This window comes from Salvelinus namaycush, chromosome 9 (genome assembly GCF_016432855.1).
Source record: "Salvelinus namaycush isolate Seneca chromosome 9, SaNama_1.0, whole genome shotgun sequence".
In the NCBI taxonomy this organism is placed as follows: Eukaryota; Metazoa; Chordata; class Actinopteri; order Salmoniformes; family Salmonidae; genus Salvelinus; species Salvelinus namaycush.
In genome coordinates, this window is record NC_052315.1 from 41,046,342 (window position 1) to 41,074,014 (window position 27,673).

The 27,673-nt window shown below is 41.6% G+C and overlaps 1 protein-coding gene and 1 pseudogene across 1 annotated transcript; one reads left to right on the forward strand and one right to left on the reverse strand.

Annotated features, from left to right (window-relative positions):
• Positions 1-10,398: 10,398 nt before the first annotated feature.
• LOC120053276 lies at positions 10,399-11,212 on the forward strand (annotated as a pseudogene).
• Positions 11,213-15,235: 4,023 nt separating this feature from the next.
• Positions 15,236-27,326, reverse strand: zgc:153031 (uncharacterized protein LOC557552 homolog). The gene is made up of 6 exons (XM_039001450.1): positions 26,907-27,326; positions 22,101-22,150; positions 21,715-21,823; positions 20,079-20,205; positions 19,646-19,761; positions 15,236-19,444 (listed from the first exon to the last, which is right to left on the reverse strand). The coding sequence occupies exons 1-6, from the start codon at positions 27,053-27,055 to the stop codon at positions 19,348-19,350; spliced, it is 648 nt and encodes a 215-aa protein (XP_038857378.1). The 5' UTR covers positions 27,056-27,326; the 3' UTR covers positions 15,236-19,347.
• Between the last annotated feature and the right edge of the window lie 347 nt (positions 27,327-27,673).

A 27,673-nucleotide genomic window follows, 5' to 3' on the forward strand; every position in this document is an offset into this window, starting at 1 on the left:
TGCAATGTTTTTTGTCAATCAGATAAGCTGTCAGTCAGAATGTGACAGGGGAAAGTACAGCTCTCCAACATTTTCTGGGGATGGATTTGATCTGTGAAGGAAAGTTAACTTCCCTGAGTTCCCTCTATGCTTTGTCTGAGTTGAGTGAGTAAAAAGCACCCCTCGGAGCAGGCTCTGCTGCCACATAATAAGCAGGTGAAAGGAAATCTAATTTCAACCTACCAGTATGCCAACAGAGGAAGCAAAATTTGATTGAGCAAACAACCACAAGGGCACACAGGCAGACTTTTCCTCTAATGTAATGTGCTCCTAAACTGTTCTAGGAACGTATTAGAAAACCTGAGCAATGTTATTGGTGCTTGGTTTCCAGCATTATACAGTACTATTGTCGTAATATAGAAACAAATATAGTTTATAGCCTACAAATATATTTAATAGTTTGAAATATATATTGCTTATTAATATAGTTAAACTTTATATAATGTGACATTCATTTAATTGTCCAGTCTCTTAGTCTCAGCTTATTATCTAAGTTCTGAGTGTCTTCAAAGTTTGTGTAGAGATTGTGTACTGTTTGTTACAGTATGTCAAATTTCAGGTCACAGATTCTATGGAATAATGCTTACCTCAATCAGAATCCTAATCACAGCCTGTTTCATATCTGGCCCTGTGCTGTCCTCTGGTGTCCGCAGAGCCCCTGACCCCACCCATCTCATTGTCTCCCTCCTGGCCTCTCCACTGTCAACTGAGGGAGGATCTGCATTCCAAATGACACCATATTCCCTTTATAGCGCGCTACTTTTGACCAGGGCCTATAGGGCATTATGTAGGGAATACAGTTCCATTTGGGACGCACCCATAAACATATCTGACACCTAGGCTGATCCATTCACTGGCTTCTATCTTTGAAAATTCCAAATAATAAGTGACGACTGCATTAGCCAATCATCTGACTGATACACAGTGGCATGCATTTGCTCCCAGCTTTCTGCAATTTTTGGACGTCTCATCTATTCATTTGAGCTTGGCTGGGCTGGGTGCAATTTAGGTGATGATGATGGTGTGTGTGCATACGTGCATTCATGTGTCTGTGTGCATTAAATGTCTCTCTTCTGGCATGTGCTTATTTATGTGTGATGCATTTAAATATGACTAAAATAGTTTTTGAATAGGAGCTCACTTGAATATAGATGATCCAATTTTGACTCTCTTTGTGTTCAGGAACATTAGCTACTTCTCAGCCGGATAAAACGTAAGGCATAGATTGACCATAATGGAATGTGGGTTGTTTGCATGATACTTCATATCTTTGAATGATTTTATCTTTCAAGTCTACATTTGAATACTGTTGAGTACCAAACTCAGACCTTTTCTTTAGAAATGCAAGCCTGCAGCTTGAGAGTAAAGAATAGCAATTACAGTGAATCCACTGTATGTGGGTAACTTTATGTCAATGCGTGGGATCAGAAATGTTCTAGCAGTGACATTTCCTCTTGGCACCCATCGTGACAGTTAAAGAAGATGCTAGTACTTCTGACATGTCAAAATAGACAATTACCTGACTAAGACGTTCCCTGTCTAACCGGTCCCTGCGTCTCTAGTCGCTCGGCTGGGGATTCTCGTGCGAGTGTTTCATAATGACACATCAAATCAAACAAAAAAAGGTTTCTGGCACAGAGGCAGCAACATTTCTGGTACAGAGGCAGCAACATTTCTGGTACAGAGGCAGCCTGAGCCATACCCCATGAACATCAGGACAATGATAACAATCAGGCCGTGGGTTAGAAACCAAATTATTACTTGCGACTTGCTTTTCCTTTTCTAATAGTTGTGTCGACTGAGTTACGGTTTATTTCTGATGTCTGATGATGAGAATGAAAATAAGCCTTTCTAACATTTCCCCATCTCTAGTTGATATACTGTATACTAAAAAACAAAACTATAGTGAAGCCAATTTAAAGTGATTGTGAGTATACTGTATTTAGAGGCTCTGGGGTAGGCTTGTTCTCATTGAAAAACAAACATAAATCTCTGTCTCCCCGGGACAGACTAGACACCTGACGGGAGAGACCAGAACAGTAATAGAAATGGTTAGCGTGTGTGTGTGTTCAGATCCCAGCCTGGCTCATATTGTTTGGGCAATTTCCTCCCATCGGTCCCTCACCCCCTCTCTCTCTCTCTCTGTCCCCATGGACCCATCAGCGCTGGCTTCTGGTGCATAATTGGGGCCATTAACACAGCACATCGCTCTCCAGACACCAACAGCCCAGCCAAACTATTCTCCTCTCTCTCACCAACTATTTCACACTCACAGGGCTCGCAGCCATTACATTCACAGGCAGGAGTAATGGACCTGGCAAATTACAACTGAGCGCTGCTAGCAGCACCACAGGCTCAGCCAGCAAGTCAGCCACCAGGGACTCACCAGGGACACCAAGCAGCACGGACACCTTTATCTGTTGATTGTGATGGCGAGAGATGTAGAGGAGAAATCATTGTATTAAGTTTCTCAAATGTTTTCTGGAGAGGAAGTACAGGCCCAAGTAAAGAAAAAGAAGGGTTTGGGTTAACAGTTGGGCTAGCTTAATTTCTCTGCATCATTTCATTGACGAGTTTGTGGAGTATTTAGTTATGTACAGTTGAAGTCGGATGTTTACATACACCTTAGCGGCTAAGGCTTAGCCAAATACATTTCAACTCAGTTTTTCACAATTCCTGACATTTAATCCGAGTAAAAATTCTCTGTCTTAGGTCAGTTAGGATCCCCACTTTATTTTATTTTAAGAATGTCAAATGTCAGAATAATAGTAGAGAGAATGATTTATTTCAGCTTTTATTTCTTTCATCACATTCCCAGTGGATCAGAAGTTTGCATACACTCAATTAGTATTTGGTAGCATTGCCTTTGAATTGTTTAACGTGGGTCAAACGTTTCGGGTAGCCTTCCACAAGCTTCCCACAATAAGTTGGGTGAATTTTGGCCCATTCCTCCTGACAGAGCTGGTGTAACTGAGTCAGGTTTGTAGGCCTCCTTGCTTGCACACGCTTTTTCAGTTCTGCCCACAAATTTTCTATAGGATTGAGGTCAGGGCTTTGTGATGGCCACCCCAATACCTTGACTTTGTTGTCCTTAAGCCATTTTGCCACAACTTTGGAAGTATGCTTGGGGTCATTGTCCAGTTGGAAGACCCATTTGCGATCAAGCTTAACTTCCTGACTTATGTCTTGAGATGTTGCTTCAATATATCCACATAATGTTCCATCCTCATGATGCCATCTATTTTGTGAAGTGCACCAGTCCCTCTGCAGCAAAGCACCCCCACAACATGATGCTGCCACCCCGTGCTTCACTGTTGGGATGGTGTTCTTTGGCTTGCAAGCCTCCCCCTTTTTCCTCCAAACATAACGATGGTCATTATGGTCAAACAGTTCTATTTTTGTTTCATCAGACCAGAGGACATTTCTCCAAAAAGTACGATCTTTGTCCCCATGTGCAGTTTCAAACTGTAGTCTGGCTTTTTGATGGCGGTTTTGGAGCAGTGGCTTCTTCTTTGCTGAGCAGCCTTTCAGGTTATGTTGATATAGGACTCATTTTACTGTGGATATAGTTACTTTTGTACCTGTTTCCTCCAGCATCTTCACAAGCTCCTTTGCTGTCGTTCTGGGATTGATTTGCACTTTTCGCACCAAAGTACGTTAATCTCTAGGAGACAGTACACGTCTCCTTCCTGAGCGGTATGACGGCTGCATGGTCCCATGGTGTTTATACTTGCGTACTGTTGTTTGTACAGATGAACGTGGTACCTTCAGGCGTTTGGAAAATGCTCCCCTGGATGAACCAGACTTGTGGAGGTCGACAATTTAGTTTTCTGAGGTCTTGGCTGATTTCTTTTGATTTTCCCATGATGTCAAGCAAAGAGGCACTGAATTTGAAGGTAGGCCTTGAAATACATCCACAGGTACACCTCCAATTGACTCAAATTATGTCAATTAGCCTATCAGAAGCTTCTAAAGCCATGACATCCTTTTCTGGAATTTTCCAAGCTGTTTAAAGGCACAGTCAACTTAGTGTATGTAAACTTCTGACCCACTGGAATTGTGATACGGTGAATTATAAGTGAAATAATCTGTCTGTAAATAATTGTTGGTAAAATTACTTGTGTCATGCATAAGGTAGATGTCCTAACCGACTTGCCAAAACTATAGTTTGTTAACAATAAATTTGTAGAGTGGTTGAAAAATGAGTTTCAATGACTCCAACCTAAGTGTATGTAAACTTCTGACTTCCAACTGTAAATTATTGCTCTTTTTATCATTTTCTTACTCTGTTCCATGTGTTGTTTTAATATCGCCCTCTGTTAAGATCCCCATTGTTGCATACTGTATACACACATGCGCACAGACACACACACAGACAGACAGAGAGATGCACGCACGCACACAACCAAACACACATACAATCACACATTGCAATGGCAACACATCAGAGGGCACATAAAGCGTTTCTTTCCCGTTATACACCCAAATCGTCACTGGGAGGCCTGCATAGAACGTGGATCGATAACTGCAGAAATATTAGAGACCAACAGCTTCTTCTGGTTCTCATGCCTAATTAATCATGGACTCACTCATACACACATATCGGCCCCTGAGAGACCAACACACAACAGTGATGGAAGACCAACAGATAAAACTGGTAAATGGATCCGCCTGACTGTGTTAAAAACTCAATTACACATTTGTTCTTCTGTATTTAGTGTTTTCTCTCCAACCACATATTAATTTTATGCACTAGGGAAATGGGAATACCTAGTCAGTTGTACATCTGAATGCATTCAACTGAAATGTGTCTTCCACATTTAACCCCTCTGAATCAGAGAGGTGCGGAGGACTGCCTTAATCAACATCCACATCATCGGTGCCCGGGGAACAGTGGGTTAACTTCCTTGCTCAGGGGCAGAACAACAGATTTTTACCTTGTCAGCTCAGGGATTTGATCCTGCAACCTTTTGGTTGCTGGCTCAATGCTCCTACCCGCCAGACTACTTGCCGCCCAACTAGTACAGTGATATAGAATCTCTCTCTCTTTCTCTATCTCTCTCTCCTTCACTCAGTCTCTCTCTCCCCTCCCTCCCTCCCTCCCCCTCTCTCTCTCTCTCTCTCTCTCTCTCTCTCTCTCTCTCTCTCTCTCTCTCTCTCTCTCTCTCTCTCTCTCTCTCTCTCTCTCTCTCTCTCTCTTGCACACTTGAACAATTTGGCTGAAAAATAAGAATTCCCCTTGCGTACCCTCAAAACCATTATCAACATAATTCTGAAACCTTGTAACTCATACAGTGTGAATGTCCTAACGTCATAGTCCAACCAGTGTATCTAGCAGTGAATTATACTCCTGATTATGCACTGCGACTGCCCTTTGTTCTAGTGAAGGTGAGTTGTACAGCTTGTCCCCTGAGTATTTATGACTGGTAGTTTTTTAATGTCATAATGTAATGTATTATTGTATCCTTTATGAAACCTGAGGGTCACCTTGCAAAAAAATAGGACTAAATATATATCCTGATAAAAATGATACACGTATCACTTCAGCAGAAATCTTTTAGAATGAGCTGTACTTTTTTCAGTTGATGACATTCTTTTTCATTCCAGATATGTGGCAAAACTGTAAAGTTGTTTAAGTCAGTAATGCTATGCATATTTGTATGAATGGTCTTGTAGACATAACGAACAGAAAATATAGAATTTTGATAATGAGTGTATCAATATCAACCCACTGTAAAATCAAATACTCATATCAGATACAAGACTAAAACCTAAACCCACCCATAATACATAGAGAAACAACAAAGACTTCTAAATAAATGTAGTAGAATAAAATATATCCCTTATCAACCACAATGGTGTTCATGCATACCACTATCTTAACACTTAATGGCAAATTGAACCTAAAGGACTGTATAGTAGGTAAGAAAAATACCTCTCAACCACCATGGAAAGTTTCTCAGGCCTGTTTATTTTTTGCATACCGATGCCATTATGCACATACTGTACTTGACAAGAGAGCAACCCGACTGGTTTAGTCATCACATCATGTCATAAATGGCCCAAAGCGTTTTCATATTACAGTCATGCCCCATTTCAGTTATGTATCTGTGCCAAAGATATTTTTTCCTGGCTGTAAAAAGAAAATATGTTCAAATTCTTTAGATTAGATTTGAACATAGCGTTGTTATTGCTTATCTGTTTTTAATATTTACAGTTATTGCCACGTTGTCTCTCATTAAAATACAGATATTTTGTATGGAGTGTGTGTAACTCTCCTACTGTAAATCACTTGTTACAGTAAAACACTGCATTCCATAAAAACACATTTGTGATTTGGAAATAAGCAGCAAGACAGCGAGTTACAGACTAGCAGGAAACAGTGTCCGTTTGAACCCACATACTTTCAGGTCATATGTTCCTGACAAAACTCTTTTGGTTAGTAAGTGAAGCTTTTCAATGAAAACAGAATCATAACACAGGATCAACCATTGATCCACCTGTCAGTCAAATCAGTAAATAATCTTTTGAACTAAGCATTAAGGCACTGCTTTATGCAATTGATCCCCAGGAAAAAGCTTGAGTACATGAGGCACTCTCCACTGGTTCAGAATAGAGGAATGATGAGACGGACTGTTATGGACCTTGTCCATCTGGGTCCAGTTTCTCTTCTTCACTCAGCCCAGTGCCCATCGTTTTCAGTCCAGACCCCATGGCTGCACCTCTCTCTGTATTGGTGGCTCTTCTCCGACGTACAACCACCACAGCTGCTATCACTGCCACGATTAGAAGCCCAGCCAGCGCTCCACACACAGCAATAACAATGGTGTTGTCTGCCTCTTGTTCCACAGGTGTGTCAGTGTCTGGGTCCCTTTTCTTTGGTGGGGTAAAGTCAGTGTTTATGCCTCTGTCTTTATCCTCTGGTTTCTCTTTTGGAGTCAGAGACGTCACCTGTTTAGAAATGCATGTTTCCATGTAGTCCTTGAAGTCTTGCCAGATGCTGTCCTTGTTGCCATCGTCATCATTGCCATCAGGGTATTCATCATCATCATCATCATCATCATCATCACTGTCTATGTAGTTGTCATCGTCAATATAGTCTGGGCTCCCCAGAACCACGCACCAGTACTCCCCCCTGTCCCCCTCGATAAGGTCAAACAGTTGGAGAGAGGAATCCTGCTCAGAGAAAACCACCCGGCCCCTCAGGTCCGCAGGAATGACGATAGTTTTATTCTTTGAGTCCAGAATCAGGTGTTCTTCTTCCAGAGGTTTTCTGCGATACCACTCCACCATTGCACCCCTGTGAGACTCCTCTCTGCCTTGGGCACATTCTAGAACAACATCCTCTCCATCCGAAAACTGTCTCTCAGTGGGCTCTGCACTGGGGCAAAGAACCAAGGCGTACTCAGCAACAAGTAGTGAGGCAGAGAAACATTTGTATTCACCAGAGTAGTTAGCAGAAAGTACATGAACGATCAATGAGAAGTTCTTCTCATCATCATCATTATCATCACTGACCAAGATGGCCGACTTTACTGACTTTGAGTTAACATTGCCCATTGGTGCCTCCCATCTCTGATCATGGTTCTTCTCCTCCGAAGGACAGGTGAGAACCACTTTCTCTCCCACAGACGTGAAGACAGTCTTGGGGTCGATCTCATCATTGTTGGGGTTGTAGATTTTCTGGAAGCTGAGGCATCTCTGTCCATCCATGACCAGGCAGTAGAAGTGATGGCTGTCCTTCAGCACGCTACCAGAGACATTGAGTGAGATGCCTCCTTTCTTCACTGCAATGACCTCCCGTAGCTCCTCCTGTAGGGGTACCGAAGACACACTGGTGTCCAGGAAGCAGGTAGCCTTATAGTTGGGGAACACCTCATGGTACCATCGAATGGTCTTCCCCTCCAGGCTTGTGGCAGGGATGTTACACTTCAGTTCAGCCCCTCCGTCGGGCCGCACAGAGATATCCACAGAGCTGATTTCCTCATCGCACACAGACAGCTTGTGTTCATGTTTGTTGGCCAGTGCCTTGTCCTTCCAGCATTCCCTCCTGTACACGCCCGAGTCAGACTGTCTCAGCTGACTGATCTGGAGGCCCAGGAGCTGGAGCTGGTTGGTGAGTCTGACGCGGCCCTCGAAGTCTGCAGGAGGCGAAGGGGATGCCACTTCGTCTGAGGAATTACCAATCAGCTGTTCTCCCTCTGGAGCTGATCTTAAAACAGTGATATAGTCGACTCCAAAGCAGTAGCCCATTTCTATTTCACCTCCCTCTAGTCTGAAGATGGACTCTGGTACCTCTGGCACCTCAGAGTAGGCTGTGCCAACTAGAACGAACAGCAGAAATCCTATTTCCCTCAAATTTTTCATTCTATGCCGTATTGTACTCCTTGTCCATGTGTTTGTCACACACTGGGGATGTGCTTTTCAACTTTGCCAGCTCAGAGTAACCTGTTCTGGGTTGTCACTGAGATCCTCCCCATTAGCTCATATCTCAGCTGCCCCCCCTCCCCCCACACATACACACACACATGCACGTGTGCGCACACACACACAAGCAACACACACGAACACCCACGCATGCACACACAAACACACACATACACACACACACACACGCACACAAACACACACACACACACACACACACACACACACACACACACACACACACACACACACTTTATCTTTCATTATCTTGCTAGGGTGGACCTGAGCATGGGAAAAGTGTCAGGTGTAGGTGGAAAGCCATCAAAAGTGTGAGTGAGAAGGGCATTAAGAAGACAAAACAATAAGTGTGAGGAAATAAAAGATGTTCCCTGCTGTCACTTTCTAGTGCTGATGGTTGGACTGGTTTGACTCAGTCATTGGGAGCAGTATATCACCATGCCAAGGGCCTCTGAGTAAGAGAGAGACGTGTATGTGTGTGTGTGCGTGCATGAGTGTTTGTTTGTCTTCTTGCATGAGTGCATGTATGCAAGTGCATACATGCATGGTTATGTTCCTCCCATTGTTCAAAGTGTTGGAGGTTATAACTTGCTCTGTATCTAGTTCGAGCTGATCACTTTTGTTGTTTTATGGTAGTCATTTAGTGTGCATGGTTTAATGGAACCAAAGGCAAATCCAAAAGCCAAAGTACTTGGGGAGGCCAACTGTATATCCTAGGGCAAGGTTATGGTTGGGCAGAAAGGCATGTAGGTACGTCATTCTGCCGCACAACATGCTGTTGATTTTAGGTTGATTTCATTACATACTGGGCGCATTGTGCACTTCGCTATTTTTACACAAGGCATTTTCTCATATCTCATTTTTGTCATTTCTTCACTTGTGACACTGAAGCATGTGATTGTCTCTAGCAATTTAGAAGCATTCAAATTTAGGCTGATCATAATGGTATTGATTAATGCTTTTGTTCTTAATACAAGCAAGGACATTTTATAGACTGATAACATTGAGTTCAAGCATCAATCTGTAATACAATAGAAAATAAATTTGTGCGATCAAAGAGCTAATTGAAGTGATTTTTACAATGATGTCAATGGGCGCCGGTCCCCAAAAATGGTCCAGCCACCATCTTCATCCCTGACCTCACTACAAAAACCATGATTACATGAGCTAAATACAATATACAATAGGTACTGCTGATTTGATAGATCTAATTTATATTCTATAGTACCTGCCTGGCTATAAGCCATTATCCTCAGGTGCCTTTTATGTTGATGCAGACTTACAATAATGAGTCTCAATTTCCTCTCAGTCATTAGATTGGAAATCTGCAGACATTTCCTGAGCTGGGCTAGAACAGCTTGTGGAGCTGGTGATCAAGCGGTGTGATTAAGCTCCAACTGTGAGAAACTCTGCCTCTCTCGGTTCACTCCAATTCAGCTCTGTGCTGATTACAGTGATCAGTGTCTGTTCTGTTTTCTGCTGCTTCTGAGATGCATCGACTGCTATTTGATTTGAAATGTACATTCGCCAAAACACCCTAATTACTGGAAGTGTATGGTGCAAGACTGAAGCTCTGAGGGAGAAAATTATATTTTCCTTCTTTATTATTTTAATATGCATTTTCAGCTTGAATAATTTTAGTCTGCCTTTTAGTTTGAGTCCCTTAAGAGATGAGTTTAGATGTTTGCAGTATCTCTCTTCAACTGTGCATTACCGTTCATGTACACTTGGTTGCGCTGTGGTGCAGTTGCAGATAGTACCATACAGCCAGTCCACCAAAGAAGCAAAGTTCAGTTTCATAACAAAACGTCACATCCACTGGCTAAGATATTTATAATTATAAGCAGGGTGGTTCGTACCCTGAATGCTGATTGGCCAACAGCCATGGTATATCAGACCGTATATAGCAATGGTATGACAGCAGAGAACCATGTGACTGTGGAAGCCATCTATGACCTCTCAGTGGACATCCAGAAGAGGCACCAGGGTTGGGCCCTGCACCCGAGCCCTGCCTACATGAGTGAGATGGCCAGCCTGCTGCGAGACATTGGGGCAGAGGGCCTCGTGATCGCCTGGGTCTACCCCGAGGTGGTCCTCTGCAGCCCGGAACAGCAGCAGGCCTAGAGAGAGCTGTGGAGATCCATCTGACCCATCTGACTGTCATCATCGAGAAGTTCCTGCCTCCTTCTTCACCTGCTCCAGCCATCACGCCAACCAGAGGGGCAACATCGACTACTTCCAGTTTGCACCTGAACAAGCGCATCGTCACAAAGCTGATGGCCAGCACCCCCATAGTTTCAGCTGCCCTGCGGGGCAGAACGAGGAAATTATCCACTTGGAGCTGAGGGTCGATGCGACCAACATGAAGATCTGGCTGCAGAAGCTGCTCAGTCAGAACCACTTCGTGCTCTTCAAGCCCTCAGAGGTCCTGAGCGACAACCTGCTGTTCCTCGAGACAGGGGGCTTCACCACTGCTGAATTGCTCCACCTCCTCTCCAAGCTCAGGGGCTTTGTCACCAAGCTCAACCGGGACAACATGCGTCTCAACTTGGCCTACTCGAAGGAGACTCTGGGCTGCTCAGATGCCAAGATCGGGACACGGTGCTCAACTGCCCAGCCTTGCTCTACTACCCTGAGGCCATCCTGGCTGAACTCTTTGAAGGCCTCCTCAGAGCTGGCTCAGATTATAGAGACTCCAACCGTTCTGGAGCTGACCATACAAATATAGTTATTGTATGCAAAGTTCTCATATTTGGGAACCCTATTAGATTGTTTTTATTCAATTGTTGCTGGTATGAGAACGGGAGCCCCTATCAGCAAAGTAGTGTGTTTGCGGAAAGCTGAGTATTTTGGCTATTGATCGGTGTCTTCAAATCTTTGGTATGACTTACTACCATATATGGGCATGTACACATTATAAGGGTAGGCCGAGCCGATGACCTCATTTCAAGATGGCTGCTACCTACATTCCGGTTAGCGTTGTGAAGTATAAACAACATAAACACGCAATATGTTGATACACACCGAAAGCCGGGACTCCACAGATCATGAGGATATCTTATTTCTCTGCCTGTGACCTACCATTATTGACCACCAGGCCCGAGAGTCAAAATGTTTATTTTACACGTTTTCACCAAACAGCAAACATCTTACAAGGTAAGCTTCGATTTGGTCTGTGTTTGAACTATAGCTACATGGGGATATCAATAGAATCCTTAGGTTGGTAGAAACAAATCGTGCCTATTGCCAATGTTATCTGATGATGTATGGCAACATCGAATGTCCCCCGAGTGACTATATCTTTGCGCATAAAAATATGATGTTGCCTGCTTAGGCATCCATATCCCCTGTATGTCCCCTGACACCACCACAATGTTTGAGAGAGGTTGATGTTGTAGAAATGTAGTTTTATAGTGAACAATAACTTTTAAGCACATCCAGTGTGCAAAAACTGTGCAATTACCACATTCAGACATTTTAGATAGGTTAAAAGGACACATGAAAGGACACTGAATAAATACCCCATAACACCACTACAATGTTAGTGTGAGGTTGATATGGTAGAAATTGTGTTTTATACTGAACAAATAGCATTTAGGGATTGCAAATATGTAATAGCACTGTAATTATATAATTTACAGACATATGCCACTTTGGAGAGGTTTAGGTGTCACACCACACCTGACATCACTTACAAAAACATCTGCCCATTTATAGTTGTTAGGTCTATCAATCCCATTTTTTTCTGATATTGTTCACATGTTGTGGAAGCCATCTGATGTGTTTCCAGCTCTTGGCATTAATAATTCACTTATAGCTTGTCAATGAAAGAAAAAGAAAAAGAATATAAAAAATAATTTAAAAAACAGATTTTTTTTTAAATCCTCATCAATCTACACACAATATCCCATAATGACAAAGCAAACACAGGTTTTTAGAAATGTTTGCAAATGTATTAACAATAAAAAACAGAAATAACTTATTTACATAAGTATTCAGACCCTTTGCTATGAGACTCGAAATTGAGCTCAGGTGCATCCTGTTTCCAATGATCATCCTTGAGATGTTTCTACAACTTGATTGGAGTCCATATGTGGTAAATTCAATTGATTGGACAAGATTTGGAAAGGCACACACCTGTCTATATAAGGTCCCAAAGCTGACAGTGCATGTCAGAGCAAAAACCAAGCCATGAGGTCAAAGGAATTGTTTGTAGACCTCTGAGGCAGGATTGTGTCAAGGCACACATCTTGGGAAGGGTACCAAAACCTTTCTGCAGCATTGAAGGTCACCAAGAACACAGTGGCCTCCATCATTCTTAAATGAAAGAAGTTTGGAACCACCAAGACTCTTCCTAGAGCTGGCCGCCGGGCCAAACTGAGCAATCGAGGGAGGAGGGCCTTGAACGGGGAGGTGACGAAGAACCCGATGGTCACTCTGACAGAGCTTCAGAGTTCCTCTGTGGAGATGGGAGAACCTTCCAGAAGGACAACCATCTCTGCAGCACTCCACCAATCAGGCCTATGGTAGAGTGACCAGACGGAAGCCACTCCTCAGTAAAAGGCACATGACAGCTCGCTTGGAGTTTGCTAAAAGGCACCTAAAGACTCACCCCACAGCATGAGAAACAAGATTCTCTGGTCTGATGAAACCACAATTTAACTTTTTGGCCTGAATGCCAAGCATCACGTCTGGAGGAAACCTGGCACCATCCCTACAGTGACGCATGGTGGTGGCAGCATCATGCTGTGGGGTTGTTTTTCAACAGCATACACTGGGATCGAGGGAAAGATAAACTGAGCAAAGTACAGAGAGATCCCTTGATGAAAATCTGCTCCAGAACGCTCAGGACCACAGACTGGGGCGAAGGTTCACCTTCCAACAGGACAAAGACCCTAAGTGCACAGCCAAGACAACGCAGGAGTGGCTTTGGGACAAGTCAATTTGAGTAGCCCAGCCAGAGCCCGGACTTGAACCAGATCAAACATCTCTGGAGAGACCTGAAAATAGCTGTGCAGCGACGCTCCCCATCCAACCTGACAGAGCTTGAGAGGATCTACAGAGAAGAATGGGAGAAACTACCCAAATACAGGTGTACCAAGCTTTTAGCGTCATACCCAAGAAGAGTAAGGGGTCTGAATACGTATGTAAGTGTGATATTTATTTTAATACATTTGCAAACAATTCTAAAAACATGTTTTTGCATTGTCATTATGGGGTTTTGTGTGTAGATTGATGAGGATAATTTTTTAAATTCCATTTTAGAACAATGCTGTTACGTAACAAAATGTGGAAAAAGTCAAGGGGTCTGAATTCTTTCCGAATGCACTATATATGTCACAGCAGGCTGCGGAGGGGAGAACGGCTCATAATAATGGCCGGAACGGCACAAATGGAATGGCATCAAACACCTGGAAATCATGTATTTGATGTATTTGATACATATCACTGATTCCACTCCAGTCATTACCCACGAGCCCGTTCTCCCCAATTAAGGTGCTGCCAACCTCCTGTGCTGTGTACATATCTACCTCAATTACCTCATACCGCTGCACATCGACTCAGTACTGGTACCCTGTGTATACAGCCAAGTTATCATTACTCATTGTGTATTTATTCCTTGTGTTATTGTTTTTCTATTATTTCTATATTTTTCTCTCTGCATTGTTGGGAAGGGCCCTTAAGTAAGCATTTCACTGTTAGTCTACACCTGTTGTTTATGAAGCATGTGACAAACACAATATGATTTGATCTCAGTGTCTCAATGTCTCAGTATTGCTTTCGTCCCTTTAGGAGGCATGTGTTTTGTACAGAGTTTTTGTTTCTTTGCAGATAGGATTACCAGTATTTGAAGTGCTAAAATCAAGTATCAGTTCATTGGGAATGCATGTATTACCTGTGTGTATAGGTCTATCTCACTGTCATCTTCAGTGTAATAGGCAAACACTGCAACTGCAACACCTTATGGAAAAGTTGATCTACAATGATAAAACATTTTTTTTAACTGCAATCTTCTCTTATATTGAAATTAGTGGAATTGCATTTATTATATACAGAATCAAATTTGGTCTGCTTTTCGCATGCCATACAATAGATATGAGTGGTTTTATATTAGTGTGCACATGTTTATTTCAAGGCAAAAATCTATATGCAGCCTTGCTAAGCATGTACCCCAAGCCTTAGCAACACATACTGTACTGTAAGCTTCTTTTAAAGGCCTTTCTTAATGTGCTAAAGCCTGCCGGAGCCCTTGAAACATGCTCAGAGTGCATTTTAATGGGGAGTGAGCAGCACAGCTAATGAAGTCATGACTTTATGCCTCAAGGTCCCCAGCTCAGATAAAATGTAGATGATGGGGTCACTGCCAAACCAACAGACTGGGTTAAGCCTGTGTTTGAAATGGCACCCTATTCCCTATAGAGTGCACTACTTTTGACCAGAGCACTATGGGCCTTGTTTAAAAGTAGTGCACTATAAAGTGAATAGGGTGCCATTTCAGATGCTGCCATAGTCTGACCATAGGGGGGAGAGATACAGTTTACTGTTTTTTTTAAATCACTTTGGTACTATTTTCACACGTACAAATTCCAAACTGGTAACACTTGTAACCCAGCCAGTCTAACATTCAAAACATTTCATTGTGCATTCATTTTGTTTGTAGACATTTTTCACCACACAACCATTGATCCAAATATAAGTTTACTTTGAAATATAGTGAGTGCATTGGTTTATTCACCAAAACACAACAAAATGATATTTTCTCACTGTATTTATTTTAACAACAGTTAATCCAACAGCAAAACATATAAGACACATGTTTCAAAATTGCCCGTTGAATGTAGTATGCTAGTTTTCACATTCGGCTATAATGTACACTCAATTTTGACTTTAGGTCAAATATCCATAATCTCTAGGTGTGATCATTCTAGGTGTGATCATTGAAGACATCTTTCACAATGTAATCAAATAAAAAAAATTAAAGAAACTTAATGTTTAGCAGGCACTAGTTTGAATCAACCCGGTCTTGAGCATTTGGCTATAGGTTCTCATGGAAATCGCAGTAAATATCCTCATTGTTCATGCACCTGAGGAAACCCTTTTGGCATGGCGAATCCAAGCCTGGCATTGGTTTGGATTGAAATCATTGCATGCCTCATCCACGGCCCGAAGAAGAGTGGTACGCTCATGGGGCTGGCAGTCATACATCTTCCACCTGTATTGTAATTGTGTATTGTATTATACTGTATGTTTGCATTGTAGTGATCATGTATGTGGCTCAGTTCATAAGAGCATGGCACTAGCAACACCAGAGTTGTGGGTTTGATTCCCACTGGGGTCACATACCAAAATGTGTAGACTGTTGTCACTTTGGATAAAAGTGTCTGCTATGTAAATGGCATATATTACTGTATAGGCCAATGCAATTTTAGGTAAGCAGTGTTACATAGCACATATCTGATCTTGTCAATATCAGATAAAAAAAAAAAAAAAAAAAAAATTACTGTGAAGTAAAAGCATAATAGTCATCATCTTAGTAGTACATTTGAGTATATACCATTCTTTTTATGTTTCTACTTTACAAACATACATTTTCATGATGTAGTTCTCATAATCTGCAGCAGACAAACCAGTTTACATGTATAGGTTTACCGAACGGTTAAGTGATCATCAATTGAGAGCATTCGGATTAAGTAATAGCACAATGTCTTATAAAAATAATCATATCAAAAGGAGTGTGAGCGTTGCATTGCAAAAGGCAATTACTTTATGTGAGCATGTATTGCAATTGTGAAACATTTGCATTTCTCTATGAAACACTGATTAAGTTTGGTGAAAAAGTGACTGTATGATTTTGTGTGTTGTACTTAGTCAATTGAAAATGCACATAGAGTTTTCGTAACAACTGCCGTTTTGATTATGTTTTGAGTTTTGTACTGAGAGTTGTGAAAATGTACCACATACTTGTGAAAATTGCACCAAAGCGAGAAAAAAAACCTGTAACAAGACCGCTTCATCATTCCCCCATATCCTGTATCATTAACAACATGGGCCTGTAGTCATGGCAATAGCCAAATGATAAGTACATGTTAATGAATTTGGGTTTTCCAAAGGATATTTTAATTGAATGGATATTAGATGTGTCTACTTCTGAGTCATGTACAATTTCAAAACAAGACAGCTATAAGGGTATGTTCGGAGACATTGGAGTCCCAAAGGTTCACTTCATCTTCTACAGTCGGTTTCAATGTCAGTGACTTCTCCCTCATAAATTGTCACACCAAGATGCATTCAGTAATCTCCAAATTGCTGCAATCTTTAAAAACAGAGTACCATCTACTGACCTCTAATGGTACTACCTGAACTTTTCATGAAAAAAAACTAACAGATTGGGGAATGAGGGATTGAATGGTTGAAAGAATTATAAATGTTTATTTAGAAGTGTGGCAGCTTTGTTTATGCATTTGTACAGATTTTTGTAAAAATATTTGCTTTGAATGTTTCATTTATTTTCAAACGTTAATAGTATATTTTTGACATTCTTAGTTTTTTATACAGATGTGCCTTGTTGCAACTCAAAATAAATTAGCTTAGTTCCTACTTTACATTTCCTCTCATGCTTTTTGAATTTAATGCATGGAAAATATAATGTGTAACAACGTTCAAGTACCCTTAGCGAAAGTAGCTAATTATCAAGGTCAATGTTTTTATTTTAAAAGTAACTAAATTGCTTTTACGCTGAGTACTTTTTAAATTAGCTACATTATTAAACTTTTACTTTAGTATTTTTTTTCGCCAGTCATGTTAATTCTACTTGAGTAAAATGTCATTAAAGTAACAGTACTTCTACTGGAGAAGGATATTTTAGTAGTCTTTCCACCCCTGACAGTATGTTCTCTGTTAAAAGATTTGCTTCCATTTGAGTGTAATGAACTAGACCCTGCTAGGTGTATAAATGCAAATGATGTCTTCACCTCTCGCTCCCTCTCTCCCTCTCTCTCTCTGTCCTTGTTCCCTCTCAATGATGATCCCTGTGTGCTGCTCTACGGTGACTATGTCAGTCTGAATTATATCCCAAAGCAGGAGAGGTTAATAAGAGGGAGTATAAATTGTTATTTTCCATTTCAAACGTGACACCAGTTATTATTAGCCTGGGTTACACATTGCTTTTATGGGGCATAACTCTGGGAAAATATGAAAATAGATGACACCTGCAATTAAAATGTATGATTACCAGCTGCGGCGACAGCATGGCAGAGTATTAAGGTGGTAAATATTCCATGTCTGGGGTCAGTAGGGCTTGGAGAATTAATGTGTGCTGTGACCACCGCTAAGAATCTTCCTCCTCAGCTGTTATAATACCAGGATCTCCCAGGCATAATGGGCTTCCCAAATGGTACCCTATTCCCTATGTAGTGCTCCACGAAAGTAGTGCACTACATAAGCTAGAGAATAGGGTGTCATTTGGGACGCACCCATAGTTTCCCTCAGTAAAGGTTACCCTGTTTCTTATGGGAAGAAGATTTATACTGTACTCTGACAAGACCTGTAGCTTTCAATCAAATGGCACGGACTAAACACTCTTGGGTCTCATATCTTGAGCAATTTCCCCATAGTCACTTTCTTTGTGTTATAAAAAGGTTGTCTGATTGGATGTTCTTAAGTACTTTGATACACAATTATATAGAGGACATCAGGTCATAATCTGTTTTACAGTAATCTGTCTTTCTGTCTGACAGTAATCGGTCTTACTGTTTTTGCAAAGTCAAGTTCTAAGAAACTGGTTCACACATCACATTCACCCATATCCATGACATTCGATCATGTTTTTATTGTTGAGGAAAGGGAAAGAAATTGGTTTCAGGGGGCACTTTGTTCTCTATGTCTTGTCTTATGTCTCCATCTAGTGGATCATTTACTCCAACATTGTATACTGAAAGATGGAGTTGAATGAATATTTACTGATTGACAAGTGTTTCAATTAGCCATGATGACAAATACAATATCATGCCAAGTTGAAGAATTTACAATAGAAGATACATACAGTTCCTTTGGGGAAAACATGCAAGTATCATTACAACGTACATCACTACATTGCAGAGATTCCTCAATTGTAAACATTTGCAATAAATGTAATAACAGCTCTCCTACACCTTTCAAGAAACATAATTCAGAATAAGCAAGACATTTTTTGTTTATCTGGAATAAAATATTCATTTCCTGGCTCATACTAAGCACTCTTATACTCTTTTGATTGCATCATAATTATAAATGTAAAAACCATTCCAGGCTGATTTCCAGCCTTTGGGTGGCGACTTCATGCCGTAAATCGCAATATGTTATGAAATCTTCAGACATAAATATCGCCCTCTGTTACGTAGGCACTATCAGGAACAACCCCCCATCCTTAGTGCCCATGTTGTTATGAGTCACCCCAGACCACTCGTCTGACATGATCTCTGACTCAGACAGAACCATATTGGTTTGGTCCTAGCAGAATATTACAGATGAGGAGAGAGGATAGTAAGGATGATACATCAGACAAGGAAGGATATTATATGGGACAGCAGTGGATCGATCATTTGTGCCAAATATGAAAACCCTTCTGTATCTGACAACACATGACCTACAGTAAGACAAATCTGAATGGGATGGACACATTGACTTATCTGATTCATTAGTGTTATGGAACTGTGCAGATTGAGTCACTGGTAGATAAGATGAAGCAGAGTGAGTGGGACATGTGTAATGTACAACTGGATAATGATTACTATTAGAATTGCACTGGGGAACTGAATAGTTCAAAAAGGCACCCAACGTCTGACAAAGAATAGTCAGTGTTTGCATTCATGCAGTAAGTTAGTTTTAAATCACCTCAGCACTACAGATCTCCCTCTTGAAAACTTCAAACTTAAATGTAACCCCATTCTCCTCTTGAATCTCATTTGGTACTCCAGGAAACCTAGTTTGAAGTTAAGGGAAACAAAGGGACAACTTAGACAGATTGACAAAGACACAAAAAGCTTTCAAACACTTGGCCTGACTTGTGGACCTGGTCAATCAGAACAGAGTATAGATCCACTTATCAAAACAGTCCAAAGATGAAGCAAACAGTGCTGCAGCCTAGGGCCAGGAGAGCAGAGAATAAAATATGCTTCCTTACCTCTGTTGTTTTTTAAAAATGCTTCGGTCAAACTGCGGGAAGAAGACGTCACAGTCGAAGTCAGCCATGATGTCAGTGAGGAAGACGAGTTCACACCAGGGATGCATCAGAGCCTCCTGATGACAAGGGAAAGGTACTGTAATGAGCTACAGTATAGACAAATATAGTGGATGGATTGTCCTATAATAATAAATGTTTATCCACTTATTTATTCCTAACCCATATATTGGATTTAAAGTCCTGGGCCAATTTTAATAAAGCATCTCAGAGTAATGCTGATCTAGTATCAGGTCCCCCTTTCCATGTAATCTCATTCATTATGATCTAAAAGTCAAAACGGATCCTAGATCAGGACTCCTACTCTGAGACGTTTTATAAATACGGGCCCAGGTAAAACTGCACCACAAACTTCCCACAGAGACACAACAGTCACCTGATAGACCTGTGGACCACCCACAACCCAGATGGTCTCCACCAGGTCACATAGGGGTTGCAGCAAGGCTAAGCCGATCATGCTGTCGAAATCTTGACACAGGAAGTGGGCATGCTCCGGGAGAGTGCTGTGAGGAGTGAGTGACACCCAAAATAAGTAATCATTTCTAAAACGCAACTTTTCTATATGCACAATACAGTTCAAAAGTTTGGGGTCACTTAGAAATTTCCTTGTTTTTGAAAGAAAAGCAATTTTTTTGTCCATTAAAATAACATCAAAATTATCAGAAATGCAGTGTAGATATTGTTAATGTTGTAAATGAATATTGTAATTGGAAACTGCTGATTTTTTTTATTGAATATCTACATAGGGGTACAGAGGCCCATTATCAGCAACCATCACTCCTGTGTTCCAATGACATGTTGTGTTAGCTAATCCAAGTTTATCATTTTAAAAGGCTAATTGATCATTAGAAAACCCGTTTGCAATTATGTTAAAACAGCTGAAAACTGTTGTTCTGATTAAAGAAGCAATACGACTGGCCTTCTTTAGACTAGTTGAGTATCTGGAGCATCAGCATTTGTGGGTTTGATTACACGCTTAAAATGGACAGAAACAAAGAACTTTCTTCTGAAACTCGTCAGTCTATTCTTGTTCTGAGAAGTGAAGGCTATTCCATGTGAAAAAAATGCCAAGAAACTGAAGATCTTATACAACGCTGTGTACTACTCCCTTCACAGAACAGCGCAAACTGGCTCTAACCAGAATAGAAAGAGGAGTGGGAGGCCCCGGTGCACAACTGGCCATAATGACCATCGTTATGTTTGGAGGAAAAAGGGGGAGGCTTGCAAGCCGAAGAACACCATCCCAACAGTGAAGCACGGGGTGGCAGCATCATGTTGTGGGGGTGCTTTGCTGCAGGAGGGACTGGTGCACTTCACAAAATGGTTGGCATCAAGAGGAAGGAAAATTATGTGGATATATTGAAGCAACATCTCAAGACATCAGTCAGGAAGTTAAAGCTTGATCGCAAATGGGTCTTCCAAGTGGACAATGACCCCAAGCATACTTCCAAAGTTGTGGCAAAATGGCTTAAGGACAACAAAGTCAAGATATTGGAGTGGCAATCACAAAGCCCTGACCTCAATTCTATAGAAAATGTGTGGGCAGAACTGAAAAAGCATGTGCAAGCAAGGAGGCCTACAAACCTGACTCAGTTACACCAGCTCTGTCAGGAGGAATGGGCCAAAATTCACCCAACTTATTGTGGGAAGCTTGTGGAAGGCTACCCGAAACGTTTGACCCAAGTTAAACAATTTAAAGGCAATGCTACCATATACTAATTGAGTGTATGTAAACTTCTGACCCACTGGGAATGTGATGAAAGAAATAAAAGCTGAAATAAATTATTCTCTATTATTCTGACATTTGACATTCTTAAAATAAAGTGGGGATCCTAACTGACCTAAGACAGGGAATATTCACTAGGATTAAATGTCAGGAATTGTGAAAAACTGACTGACTTAAATGTATTTGGCTAAGGTGTATGTAAACTTCCGACCTCAACTGTATATGAAACATGTTTTTAGGTTGTGGACTGTGTGTGTGATTGGTAGTAGTGTGACTTTTGGCTTACCTCAGGGTGGTACTCAGGACCACATGGAGGACATTGGGCAGCATAGAGAACAGACTGTCTGGGTTGGAGAACCAGCAGCCCCTGCCCCACACCATCATGTTAAATTTTCCTGTGAAAGGGATTATTGAGTTCACCTTACAATGTAAAGACCATTTGGAAGAAGTAACTATTTCATTACTTATAGTGAATATTGCTGTCAAACTATCAGTAGCTGAATAACTCCGGTTGTAGTATCTATTATACCTTTTAGAGAAAAAGTGCAAGGTTCTATTGCATTTCAACAACAGCTTCTTTGTCTGCATTTCTCTGTGCTCTATACTTTCCCATCATTGAGTTGGAGCACTGTTAAAAGCCTTTAAGTCAGAAAGGAAATCAATCAAAATTACCTGGTAGGGAGACATTTGTTGTAGTGTCCAAAAAGAATTTGAATTCTGTCCTGTGAACGCAATATTTTTATACATTGATTACAATTGAACCAATACTATCAACTCTTGCCAAATATTCCTATGTATGGACCTAAGCCAGTTCAAGAACCAGAAACTTGAAAAAAATGTATTCATATTGAAATACATGTAGACAAGTGTTACCCCTGTTATTAAATGTTACCAAGTAACTGTGTCCATCCCAAAAAGCATAATGGGATCCGACTTCACATGCCACCTGTTGACAACTGGTCAAAATGTAATTAGGGTACTAGGGGGTAACTAGCCCCCTGGGGAAACTGCCCCCCCCCCCTTGTAATTCACATTAAGACCACAAGATATCACCAAATTATTTTATCAACACTTCCCTGGCTGCCACTGTTCTTGCTCATCCAAAAATGTCCTCTGGGTCATCACAACAAAACAATTGTGGTAAGTTGATCAATTTTTTTTATTATTATGAAAAAGTTGTAGCTATAGTCCAATGAAGTTAGATGTATAGTTTAAACATTTTTTTTATATACAAGTAGGAAAGCCTTAAATAATCCACTTGTTTAGAGAGAAAAATAGTAATATATTGGATGAGTGTCTTGGGGGCAACTCGGCACCCCCATCTAGGGGGTAACTGGCCCCTGGGGACTAGTTACCCCTTTATGTTATTAATGTGTTTCTGTCATTTAGACAGTTTATGCTAACCTGCTAGCTAGCAACCTCCACTAGCAGTAAATGCTAGTTATTATAAACTGCTAGCAGTGCTAGCTAGCAACCTTACAAGATCGTCGGAGGTAAAATACATGACTTAATTGCAGTTGTAAATGTTTGCACTAGTGGATGATAGATTTACAGTTAGTTACTTTATAGACTTTTAGCTATTTTACACAGCATTATATGTCATATAGCTAGATATCTAGCTATGTTTTTAAGAGGGAGCTTTTAAATTGGCACCTCTCCCCCTGCAGGTTAAAACTAATACTTTGAGTCAGGCAGTTTGAAAGAAACTGTCTTGTCTTAAGGTACAGAGTCCTGTGTGGTTAGGGAGGGTTTGGGGCCATCTGTTAGATTAGGGGTCAGTTCCTTATATAATTTAATGTTTCTATTTTCAGATGAGAACATACAAGAAGTAAACAGACCATGGAAGCTATGACTGAGGTAATATAGCATGCCCTGAACGTAATAGAAATGTAATGAATAATCAGGGAGAAAAAGGTGTAGATTCACATGCAGAGCGCAGCAGGTGTTCATTTTGCCTTCGCAGAAGGCAGGAATCGTGGTCGCAGGCAAAGGTCATACACAGGTAGGCAAACAGGCAGGTGAATCAAAACTAGGACTGAAGGCTCCAACTGGTTCTCACAAACGAGCTAGGAAAAGGCTCAGTAGAGTCAAAACGAACAATACCTCACAAAGGCACAAACAGAATGAACTAAACTAAATAAGGAGCTGATGAGACCAGGTGAGTAACTAACACAGGTGAAAACAATGAACAAAAATGAAAGACAGGGCTACGTTCAAGAACACAACGAAAGAGAACACAAGGTTGACTAAGAAAATAAATACAGAACCTTACAAGAAAATGGCCAGACCTTAAAGGGGGCTGCCAGGGTGTTCAACATTTCACCAAGAACCCTACGGCACCACAGAGGAAAGGAGGTGAAAAACCCAGGCTTCAGGGGGCGCCAGTCTTCTCTTCCACGTATGAAAGTGACCTTGTCAACCACTTCCACAACTGGAAAGAGCCCTATTTGGCCTAACATCATGGGATGTGAGAAGACTTGCCTTCGATCTGGCAGGGAGGATGGGAATCAAACACAGTTTCAACAAAGGAAAGGGGTATGCCGGGGTGGATAGGTTCAGTGGCTTAAAATAACGGATAAAAAAAAAAAATAATGAAGCACAACCGTCAACTGTCAGTTCGAATATCTCATGCAACCAGTCTTGCGAGGGCTGTGGGCTTTAATAAGCTTAAGGTTGATCAGTTTTTTTTACGGCCTACGAGGACATTTTAAACAGTGTCAGGGACGTCGGGCCAACAAAGATTTGGAACATGGATGAGACGGGAATACAAAACGTCCAGAAACTGTTGCCTGTGGTGGCCACCAAGGGAGCAAAAAAGGTTTCACGGATGACCAGCGCAGAGAGGGGCTTCACAGTCACAGTAATTTGTGCTATCAGTGCAGCGAGGCAGTATGTGCCGCCACTCTTCATCTTCCCCCGGAAGAGGATGAACAAACAGCTGCTGGTTGGAGCACCTCCAGGGTCCGTTGGAAGGGTGAGGGACTCAGGCTGGGTCGACAGTACCATCTTTGTCGACTGGCTCCACCACTTCGCCCACAGTGTTGTTTGCACCCCTGAGGAACCCCACATCCTCATCCTCGATGGGCAGCACTCCCATAAGACCCTGGAGGCTGTTCTGACAGCAAGAGGCCAGGGAGTGATTCTCATCACTCTGCCACCCCACGTACCGTCTTCAAGGGTCTGAAGACCTTTTACAACAGGGCAGCAGATCAGTGGATGACGACGCATCCTATGAAAAGGGTAAGTATATACCAAATGGCTGGCCTCTTCACAAAGGCCTATAACAAGGTGGCCAGTGTGGAGAGAGGAGTGAAGGGCTTCCGGGCCAGTGGGCTGTGGCCTTTGGAGAAGGACATCTTCACAGAGGCGGACGTCGTGGCCGCTGAGGTTATAAAGGAGCCTGAGCCCATTGGCGGTAAGAAAAAGTCATCTAAATGAAGGAAATGTAGCAGAAGCAGCATGTACGTGGTAGAACGTGTTTATTGTACTAACACCGATGTATTGTTTTTGTCATTTATTTTCAATGCAAAGAATCCATTCAACCACAGTGCTCTACCGCCACCACCGCCACCTCTACCGATACGGCTACCAGCTCTACCGCCACAATCACTAGCTCTACCTCCACCGCCACCAGCTCTAATGCCAAAACCTCTACCTCCACCACATCTACCTCCGCCACAACCTCCACCCTGCAGCCTACCCTTGTTCCAAATGTCAGCACTTATTTTAGGGAATATATATTTGCATATAGTGATTAGAAGTGTTTATTGTACCAAAACTCGTGTGTTCTTGTTGTTTGTTTGTTTTTGCTTAAACCAACAACCAACAGCTGCAGCAGTTCTATTGGAGTTGTCCCTAAGGCCAAGGCTCCAGGAGGTGAGGCCGAGGAAGAGGAAGGCAGAGTCTACAGCTGTACTGACAGCCTCACCTTACAAAAGGTTGCTGGAAGATAATGCTCGACAGAAACATCAACAAGAAGAAAAGAGAGAGTAAGAAAATGAATCAGGTTCTTAAAAAAAAGGTCTCAAAGAAGGTTGTTGCAACACAACATGCTACATCAGCCACCAACGAGGGGATGCGGGGTGTCTTTTCTGTGAGGAGCTGTTTCCAGTCACAAGTAGGGACTGGATTAGGTGTGAGCAGCACAGGAGGTGGGTTTATGAGTTGTGCTCCAATTTTACTGGGGATAGCTTCATTTGTGATCTATGTACAAATTAGAATTGTGCAATAGCAGAGCATAAGAGATGCAACATCAATGTTACACTGAATTAATTCAGCTATAATTTATTGTTATTAAATGTTATTAGTTATATTCCAATGAATCAATTTTTTTAATGAATGAAAAACAACTATTGAAAACATTTTGCTCCTGAATGTCATTTTAAAGACTGCAGGGATTTAAAATCTTGCATTATTCCAATAATATTTAGTGTAATTGTACATAATGGATTGTAAGGAAAATGAACAATGAAATGACAAAGAAATGTATGTGCAGGTGAGTTGTAAAGAGGAACTTTACATCAAATAGCCATTTATTTCCTTTTATAGTTTATTCGCCTAAGCATTACCTTCATCCGCATACCATTTTTTTTTCAAAACATTACTTTTTTGTGTCAGCGATTGTAACGCTCGTCTTCCTCCTCGTCTGAGGAGGAGCAAGGATCGGACCAATATGCAGCGTGGTTTGAATGCATACTTATTATGTAAACGAAGACGGAAAAACACTTAAACAAACTACAAAACAATAAACGACGTGAACAGACCTGAACTTGAGAACATATAAAAATGAACGCACGAACAGGAAGGAAGGAAGGAAGGAAGGAAGGAAGGAAGGAAGGAAGGAAGGAAGGAAGGAAGGAAGGAAGGAAGGAAGGAAGGAAGGAAGGAAGGAAGGAAGGAAGGAAGGAAGGAAGGAAGGAAGGAAGGAACAAACGAAACGGTACCGTGTGGCGAACAAACACAGACACAGCAACAATCACCCACAAACAAACAGTGAGAACAGCCTACCTTAATATGGTTCTCAATCAGAGGAAACGTAAAACACCTGCCCCTGATTGAGAACCATATCAGGCTAGTTGACAATGAACCCAACATAGAAACACATAACATAGAATGCCCACCCAGCTCACGTCCTGACCATACTAAATAAATACAAAACAAGGGAAAATAAGGTCAGGAACGTGACAGCGATAAGACATTGTTCTTAGGGGGGGCTAGTTACCCTTAGTACCCAACGCATTTAGGACACAATTAAATGTAGTATACGCATCAATTAATGGTCCACGTATAGATGTTTAGAAATATCTAGTAGCCTAAATCTATGAAAACGAAAAAAGGAATTGTTATCATTGAATATACTACAATCACACAAGCATGTAACGTGTAATGCTGGCTTTTAAATAGCCCAAACTTGAAACCGTAAGGCATACATCAAATCAAAATCCAAAAGGGATAAATAAATAATAATTTCTCTCTTACGGTAAATCCCATGGCAAGTGTCCATCTTTTCCTATTCCCATGTTGTTGCATGCAGCGGCGATGAGCCGCAACGGTTTCTTCTGTACTTTCTCCGCGCACATCATCGATACATTAGTAGAAGGTACAACATGAACTGTCTGGTTTAACATCGAGTTTACAAGTGTTTATATAACTCGCTCAGATACGCAAGCAGGCTTAATAACGCATTGGATGAGGATAATTTCGATGCATAACCACTGAATTGTTCTACCGAGTATGACCAAAGCCAAAGGCAACTGTAGACAGGAGGGCGAGGATAAGTATTTTGCTTGTTGAATCCAACGTTTTTGTGTGTGGAGAGAATGAGTTTCTGGAATTTGCAACCACATCTGGAACCGCTCTCTCCGGTTGCTACGTGACTGTCCATGTTTACCACTGATTATGAAACAATCAGAGGCACTGGAGGTCGCACCCCCTCCCTCCCTCCCCAGATACACTAGATGACCAAAAGTATGTGAACACCTGCTTGTCGAACATCATTCCAAAATCATGGCCATTAATATGGAGCTGGTTCCCCTTTGCTGTTATAACAGCCTCCACTATTCTGGGAAGGCTTTCCACTAGATGTTGAAACATTGCTGCGGGGATTTCCATTCAGTCACAAGCGCATTAGTGAGGTCGGCACTGATGTTGGGCGATTAGGCCTGGCTCGTACTCGGCGTTCCAATTCATCCCAAAGGTGTTCGATGGTCTTGTTCTGTGAGCTTGTGTGGCCTACCACTTCGCGG

What these genes read in the sequence shown, in the direction of transcription:
- zgc:153031 (XM_039001450.1), bottom strand. Translation starts at nt 27,055, where the DNA reads ATGTTAAACCAGACAGTTCATGTTGTACCTTCTACTAATGTATCGATG. An exon ending in CACTTGCCATGGGATTTACC is followed by an intron (nt 22,151 to 26,906) that starts GTAAGAGAGAAA and finishes TTGCGTTCACAG; the next exon opens with GACAGAATTCAAATTCTTTT. An exon ending in AACAAATGTCTCCCTACCAG is followed by an intron (nt 21,824 to 22,100) that starts GTAATTTTGATT and finishes TCCCTTTCACAG; the next exon opens with GAAAATTTAACATGATGGTG.